The sequence below is a fragment of the Herpailurus yagouaroundi genome, unplaced genomic scaffold (genome assembly GCF_014898765.1).
Source record: "Herpailurus yagouaroundi ecotype Mexico unplaced genomic scaffold, PumYag 203, whole genome shotgun sequence".
Taxonomy (NCBI): Eukaryota; Metazoa; Chordata; class Mammalia; order Carnivora; family Felidae; genus Herpailurus; species Herpailurus yagouaroundi.
This window is the reverse complement of record NW_024412434.1, coordinates 8,666,067-8,674,738: the sequence shown is the minus strand read 5'-3', so window position 1 is coordinate 8,674,738 and position 8,672 is coordinate 8,666,067. Positions and strand designations below refer to the sequence as shown.

The window sequence follows — 8,672 nt, the reverse complement described above, 5'->3', positions numbered from 1 at the left end:
TTAATTTAATTTAATTTAATTTAATTTAATTTAATTTAATTTAATTTTAGAGAGAGAGCATGCACACCAGCTGGGAAGAGGCAGAGGAAGGAAGAAAGAAGGAGCTTGATGCAGAGCTCGATCCCATGACTCTAGGATCATGACCTGAGTTGAAATCAAGAGTCAGATGCTCAACCAACTAAGCCACCCAGGCACCCCAGATGCAATACTTCTATATCACTCTGAGGATGTTCACTTTTTTCCCTTCTCTCTTCTATACTCTGTTTCTTCCAAGGACTGATTTGTTTGTTTCTATTTTTGTTTCAGTCTATCTTCTACGTTCAAGATATCCTTCAGATGTGAGTTGCTTGTTGGATGAATGGAAAGTTTGGGCTCATAGGTGGGGCTTGTTGACTTTGTTTTACTGCAGGGTAACCTGGGTGGTCTCAGGGTCACTCAGAGTTGTGCTCTCCATGAAGACACCAGACTGAAGGGGCCTAAAATGCAGCTCTCACTTGCTCACCAATTCATGAACACTGGTCAGGGACTACATCTTCCTGAAGGGATGCCTTTTTCTTCCTACAAAGGTGTGATCTTTTTAAGTCTTTTTAACATGGTCAAAGCTATATCTGCCCAGAGGGATCATCTTTTTCTAATTCACACACAACAGCTTTGCACAGGCCAGTAGAGGCCCTGGAAAGGCTGGCTGGGGTTCTCCCCAAGTCAATATCTTGAAATCTTTTGTGTCGAGCTGGTCAAATTCTCCAAGGAAGAACTTTTCAAACTCCAACCCACAGAGGAAGGGACTGGTCTGTAGGGATTTGGGACTGAATAGGGCACACAGTCCATTTAGCTTTCAGTGTTCATTATGGTCACTTTATCGACATCTTTGGTAGAATATCTTTGCCTTATAGTGGCTGCTGTCCTCTAATCTGAGACCCTATTTTATCTTCTCTAGACAGCTCTTGAAGTGGGGAAGTGGCTCTAGGTTTTCCTCAGTCTTTCTTATTGTGGCCTCAACCTGGAACCCTACCAACCAGTTCCAGAGGCACTTAGTGCTACCAGTTCCTAATATTTTGAGGCTTCCACATTGTAAACTGGGTCTGTTATCAGTTTCTCCTACTGTTGACTTGGCATTCTGATTCCTGAGGTCTGTTAGCCAGTTGTCACTCTTCCTCTGAATTTCAATTTACAAAATTTTGTTATTTTCTCCTCTCCAGTTCTCCCTGTTCTTGTTGGTCTTGTTTTTTTCTTTTCTTTTTTTTTTTTTTTTTTTAAGTCCCTTGAATGTAACATTGGATTTCAGAAGCAAATAAAATTAGATTCAGGAGTTTAATTTGCTACTTTACTTGGAACAAGCTATAGGTTTTCTCCAGACTCCAGGAAAAACGTCCTGGATATCTACTCTGGATACAATGCCTGAATTTAACTTGGGTTATCTCCCATTGGGAAGAAACTGGAAGTCTCTATGTGGTTGTCTATGTTCTATTGTTAGATCAGTTTTATGAAAAATGTTTAGAAATAATTTTTTGGAGGGAAGTTGTATATATATGCATATATATATATATGCATATATATATATATATATATGCATATATATATATATATATATATGAAATGTATGTACGTATATATGAGTCTCCAGCTCAGGCCATTCAACTGCCTGCTTGACATATGCACTTGGATATAAGACATACGTACTCAGTTTCATATGAGCAAAGCTCAACTCCTGCTCCTTCCTTCCAACACCTGCTTCCCCATGGCCTCCTCACCTCAGTTCATGTCAACTCCTCTCTCCCGTTGCCTGGGCCAAAAATCTTGGGAGTATCCCTGACTTCTCTCTTTCTCTCACTGCCTTTATCTTCAAAATGTACCCAGAATCTGACCTCTTCTCATTACCTCCACTGCCTTGATCTGAGCCACTCTCAACTCCTGCTTGAATTTAAGGACTAGGCCAAGTTTTTGATATGCAAGTAGACCTGGAGCTGGCTTTGAAAGGTATAAGCTAGAGAAAACTAAATCACTCAGATTGGCAATTTGGGAGAATCTTTCTTTCTTTTTAAGAAGAAAAGGCAGAGAAGAGAAGAGACAGTAAAGTGATCCACTGGGAGAATGAAAGCCTAGTTCAGAAATGGCCATGGGGATTTTTAGGAATTGCCAAATGTAATACTTGACTTGGAACTTATTGGCATTGCTGCAATGTATATTGCCTTCCATCACTACAAATCTTTGATTTTCTAATTTACTGTTTTGCTTTGCATACAATGGCCTTATAAGAATGTTCTTGTTTTGTTTGTTGTTTTCATGAAGATAGAAATTAGTGGGGAGGACAAGATAAAAGGGTAAAGTTTCAAGTGTATACCAGCTCTTTGTAATATAGGAACAAAATGCTTACAGAAGTGAAACAATCCATAACCTGAATCAAATTATCAGATGCTGGGTGATATATAGAATTCCCTCTAAATTAGATGTTGTCTGGGGCACGGAAAGCAGAGGGAAGTTTGAGCCAGTATTTCCTACATGATCATGGGAATGGCAGCCTTAGCTAATATTTGAGCTACTGAATACGCTTTTGTTGTGTGTGTGTGTGTGTGTGTGTGTGATAACGAATAAAACTATGACTTAAAATGATATCTCAAAAAACAAAAACCAAAAAAACAGTTTGACCCAAACAATAATGTTGCCTATAGCCTCCGAACTTGACTTTCTCAGCTCCATTTTATCTATCTATCTATCTATCTATCTATCTATCTATCTATCTATCACCTACCTAATCTTCCTCCCTCCCTCCCTTCCTTCCTTGAGAGAGACAAAGACCGTGCAAGTGGGGAAGGGGCAGAGAGAGAGGAAAAGAGAGAGAATATCAAGCAGGCTCCACACTGTTAGCGCAGAGGCCAATGTGGGGCTCGAAATCACAAAGCTGTGAGATCATGATATGAGCTGAAACCAAAAGTCGGACACTTAACTGACTGACCTATCCAGGCATCCTTCTTGGTTCCATTATCTTTCCCCTACCCCAAATCAACCAGTCAGCTATTCACCTGGTGCCACCTGGGCCTTACTAATACCAGCAACTGTTCCATCTCTGCCTCTAATTGCCCTCTACCAGAAGCTCTAGGTTCTGGAAGACATGGAATGGGATCGAGAACACCGGAGGCACTTGTGTCTTCACAGTCTCCTTGCTTTTGTCTACCTTCTGTGATCCACCGTGTCAGCTGCTTTTCTGTCACTAGTTTAGTTCTTTTCTCTACTATTCTCCTATTATACCAATATTAAAAATTGAAATCTAGATCTCAACGAGGCTTCTGGATGGTACACACACATTCATGATCTCTTATCTCAACTGGCTCTCAATTCTGGCAATCTGTGTAGGTATCTTTCTCATCAGCTTTCTTTCTCCGCAACAGCTATTTAAAACTTTCTCTGCTCTCCTCAAATTACCTAACCTACCACTTCAGTTCCCTTGCTCTCAGCATGTGCCTTTGCCTCCTACTTGATGGGGAAAATAGAAATCACAAAAAGGGAAATTGCCCAGCTCCCTGTCATCTCACGCACAGATTCCCACTGCAAGTGCCCCCATCCTTTTCCCCCTTGCCATCTGTCATAGACAAGAGGTGCCTCTCCTCCAGGCAAAACTCATCTCTGTGCCCTCAAGCTCTGTGTTCCCCCACCTCTCCACTCCTCTAGAAGCTTACTCCTCCATTATCCCCATCATCTGATAGCTTCACCGTCTCCCCTCCCTTCCTGCTCTTGCCAGTTAGCACATAAGCACACTCTCGTGTCTGCTGTCTCAGCACACAAAACGAACAAATGAAAGAAAAAAAACCACCAAAACTTCCTTTACATCCCGTTTCAGCTATCATTCTTCCTCTCTTTTCTTCTCAAACTTTTCAGAGTGGCTTCACTTGTTGCCTTCATTTCCTCATGTCTTTTCCAAGGTTACTAGGAATTGCTTTGCTATGAATCCAGTAGACCCTTTTTGTTCTTGTCTTTTTGCACTTTTCAGTTGGTCCCACTGGTCATGTCCTTATGCTTAAAATAATCTCTCCTCTTGACTTCTTTAAAATAGCACTTTCCTGATTTGTTTGGATTTTTTTCTCTTTAAGACTCTAATTGCTTTATTTCGTAGAATCCTCTTTCTTTGCCCATCATGGCATGACTCAGGATATCTGATCAAACCTCTAATTTTTCCTTTTCTCTGTACAGCCTCCAAGAGAATTGTCACCCACTCTCATTATTTCATGGACCATGGCTCTCAAATCTGTGTCATTAAGGCTTCATATACCTTTCAAATGTGTGTGTGTGTGTGTGTGTACTTAAATATCATATATATAGATGACATCACATATATATCACATTTCTGTATCTTCCAAGATGTTCATAGCCAATATTTCCCCGATGAGCTCTCATTTTTCTCCACAAGCAGATTCCTTCTATCATCCTTGAATTCAGTTATTCTACTTAGACATTGGGGCATCTTCTCTCTACCTCTTTCCTCACATTCAAAAAGTCACCATGTCCTATTGTTTTTACTTCCCAAATATCTCTTGAATCCACCCATTTCTCTCTGTCTCCAGTGCTTACAACCTTGGTTGAAGCCACCATTATCTCTTTCTGAACTGCTATCTAATTCACCACCCATCCTTGTTCCATCCATTCTCAAACCAGAGTAACTTCTGAAAGGCAAATGGGACCACCTGACTCCCTGCTCAAAACATGTCAATGACTCCCCAGTGCCCTAGCCCTATAATTCTAGTTCCTCCAAAACATTCAGAGGTCATCCTCATCAGGGTCTGCTAAATATTTTTCTCTTTTGTTCATCTTCAGCTTCTAATTTGTTTTCAGTGAACATACATTACTTAATATTATTTTAAAAGTCATAACAAGTGGATTAGCCAGAAAGAAGTGAGGCCTGCAAAAGAAATGAAGAGCTAACAAAGAGGAAGAGAGAAGGAGAACCAGTAGACCCTGGATCATGGGAACTAAGGAAGGATGGCACTTTAAGAAAATGGTAGGGTCAATATTATAATGAGCCTTGGGGAGATTAATTAATTTGAGGACTGAAAAGAATGCCTTGGGTTATTGATAGAGCAGTCTGTGAATTTTTGAAGGTAAAAGTCAATGGCAGTCGGCTGAAGAGTCAGGGGCAGTTGGAGAAATGAGGATCTCCAGAGAATATTACTCCTATGATATGGTGGATTCCACAGTGAATATGATCAGTTGATGGGGAATGAGAAAATGAGTAAGTAGGCAGGGAGACTTTAATATTGAATATGCAGTAACTGGAATAGCCAAAGTCAGAATTTCCAGCTACTGGAGATAAAAGATCATGAGTACAGTGGGTGGGAATTGCCAAGAGAAGAAATCCTCAAAAACCAGAGAGATGCATAGACTGAATGTAGCTACAGATAAGTCTGTAGGTGTAGGACAGGAAGTCAAGGTGTTTTCTGCCTGTTACATTAATTTTCATTTTAATTTTGAAGGCAAGTTCATGTGAGTAACAATACAGACCCAGGTTTATAATTGATAATTTCACATCAAAGTATTTTAAAACAATAAAAGATATACACTATTTATAAGAAGACAATTTATCCTAATTACATAAAGAAATCTTCATTGGAAAGATTTTGTTTTGGTTTACAAGTTCGCTCTAGGAAATGCTAAGAATTTATAAAATCTGATGTCAAACTGTAAAATTAAATCTTGTCAAGCTAAGAAAATATTTTAAATTGCTTAAAATAAAAATAAGGCCAAGAATTATCTCAATATGGATATATTAAAATGGATCATAAAATTTCCACAATCTTCTTCAATATCAGAACAAGTCTGACTTCTTAATGTTGTCTTGTTTGTATTCATATTTATCTCCAAAAATTGGCATATGATTAGAAGGAATTCAAAACCAAAGACATGCTAATATTTAAAACACCTTACCAGATACAGGATTTATCCCCCATGGGAGCAAAAATGCAAAGATATCCGGAAAAGATGAAGGCAAAGAATTGAAAAGGAAAAAAAAACAAAAACAGAAACAAACAAAAAAAAACCCCCAAACCCCCAAACAAACCCTTGAGTGAAATCACTTTCCCAATTTTATTTTGATTTCTTTTCAGCTTTCAAGAGCAGCTTAATATGGAAAAAATAAAGCACAGGGCTGGAGAGAAGAGCCACAATTTTTCTTCTTCAATGTCAAAGAAATAGCTTTCCCTGCTCCTACTAAATTGGAACCAAGCTCATAAGGATGAAAATAAATGACTAATTTCTTGGGAAATAACCTTAAATGAAAGATTCTTTTGGCTCAATGGTTGCTTTTCTTAAACTCCAGTTGACTTAACCTCATTCTCAAGGCCTCTTCTGCCCTTCCTTTCAAAGCACCCTACTGGTATCCAGTGTGCCTTAAAAGTCTATCTCATTACTTGCTATCCATTTAGGAAATGTTTTCCTTTTCTGATATAATTTGTGGGAAGGAGTAAGTCAAATGTGAATATGCTAAATTAAAAAAAAAAAAACTTATTTCTAATGTTTAAGATTTTAAAAAATGGAACCTAAAAAAATATTACCAGAAAATTTTACCAAGTAATGTTTCTACCAACTCTGACAAAACCCCTGATACTCTAAAATTTTTAAATATATACCTACATATTAATTGTAGTCTTCTCTTTTTGGCTAAAATTCTATAAAATGATACTTCTTAGTGTCATCTATGCAAGAACTTCAAATTTCAGTGAAAGGAACTGAATTAATGTTATAAAAGAATGATTCTTCTTCCTCTTCTGGCAAAGACCATGTTCATTTCAGAGCCCAATCTTGCATGATTTTTGCCAGGGTAGCTGTTTAGAACTGCAGAGCTGGCCCTAAGCACAGTAGCTAAGACAGCAATTATAAAAAAACAGAAACAAAAACAAAAATAAAACATTTTTTTTCCAGCAGTGGAAATCTTTTCTTCCCCCTTCTCCCAAACAAAACCTTAACTATCTCATGAAATTCACATATACATAAATATACATATGTAAGATAAAATAGAACATTTGAAGAGAAAAGTAGGGTGTGGGTTCCTAGAACTCTGCCTGTTCCTTCTTGTTCTTTATATAAACTCTCAAGGTGTCTTCTCTGGTTCTATGATACACACAAAAAACTTCATCTTCATAACAGGAGGAAGGCCAATCTTTGGTCTCCATGCCTCTCTATTTCTTAGAATTTCTCTCTCACTACAACACGCCTCCCCTTGCCGCTCACTCCTCAACTAGTGATGTAAGCCTGCTCATGGTTCGTTCACTCCACACAGATCTGCTCCTCCACACTTACTCTTCCAACAACTGCCCCAAACCACTCCTTGTACCACAATCCTAAAAACGAATCCCCTCCAATCCAATCCATCCAATCCAATGGTCTCAGCTACACATTTGGGAGAACACAGTTTGCACACATTGCTAACGGAGTTTTACATGAGTGATAGCCTTGCTTATTACTCTTCCCAGATTTAAAAATTTATGTTACAAATTTTAGCGAAGAGAGTTTTTAAGCCAAATATTTAGTTTACAAAATTTCAAATTATATACCAAAGTGATACATTTTAGGCAGCACAAATAAAACAGTTCTATTTAGGAAGGTCTTATGGGCCCTCCTAAAATGGTATGTGTAGAACATGGTTATACCAGCCTGTCTCAGTATCCTCCTAAGAGAGATGGAATGGGGACCCCAAGCCAGTTCCAGGACCAACACAGAGATCCTGATAAAACATTTTCGTGAAGTCATTGCTTCAATCTGACTTTAAGATATGATATGATACGATACGATGTGATATGGATATGATATGGATAAGGTAAGCAGGTGGCAGGTCTTTGTTTTCTTTGTCAATCAGGAAAAGGTGTTGCTGATAACCTGTGAGGTGATATGAAAGGCACTATAAGGAAGACACAGTCCAGTCCTCAAGGAGTGTACTGGGTGAGGAGCGAGGTATGTGGCAGGTATGAGAACAGCCTTCTCTCTGTGTCATGGTGGAGGGCTCAGGAGACAGAGATGGGTGACTGCCCAGCTTTCTGGATGTTATGGGCCCAGTGATTCAGGGAATAGATGATAGGGAAGATCTCTCCCTTTACAAAGCAAAGCTTAGGCTGGACATAAGCTAAAGCTCAGGCAGCCTTTTCTCAACTCATCCTCACCCAGGCTGCATGCGAAATGACTTTCCCCACCTATTCCACCATTACAGATCCAGGAGAGGCAGGGAGGGTGGATATCTCGTGAGAAGGAAGGGGATAAAAATAACAGTAGCTAACATTTCAGCAATTAGTGCTTACCATGTATCAGGTACTATGCAAAGTGCCTTATGTATGTCAATTCATTTAATGCTGTCAACAAACCCAAAGTTAAAGATTATCATTAATATTCTAGTTTCACTGATGAGAAAACTAAAGCATAGAGAGATTAGGTCACTTGCCCAAAGTTACAACGTTGGGGAAAGCTAGGATTTGAACACAAGCTCCGGATCCCATGCTCTTACCCATCATTCACACTGCATCCCTTGCTGTAAGTGCCCATGGAGAGGGGGCTGGTCTGGCCTGGTCCCTGGCCTCCTGGTGCGTCTAGTTCTCCCTGGTCCTTTGGCCATCATGCCCATATCCGATCCTGAAATCTGTAGTCACAATCAACTGCCTCCATCTGCAAGGGCTCCACTCAATGGGACCTCTTTGTTT

General features: G+C 39.3%; 1 protein-coding gene across 1 annotated transcript in view; it reads right to left on the bottom strand.

The window, feature by feature from the left end:
• ODAD2 (outer dynein arm docking complex subunit 2) overlaps positions 1-8,672 on the bottom strand; it is a 171,052-nt gene that overhangs the window by 14,326 nt on the left and 148,054 nt on the right. Inside the window, exons 19-20 of the mRNA XM_040450941.1 lie at positions 3,042-3,237; positions 1,017-1,156 (exon numbers count right to left, since the gene is read on the bottom strand). Of these exons, the coding sequence (XP_040306875.1) occupies positions 1,017-1,156; positions 3,042-3,237 (336 nt within the window). The remainder of the gene's footprint in view (positions 1-1,016; positions 1,157-3,041; positions 3,238-8,672) is intronic.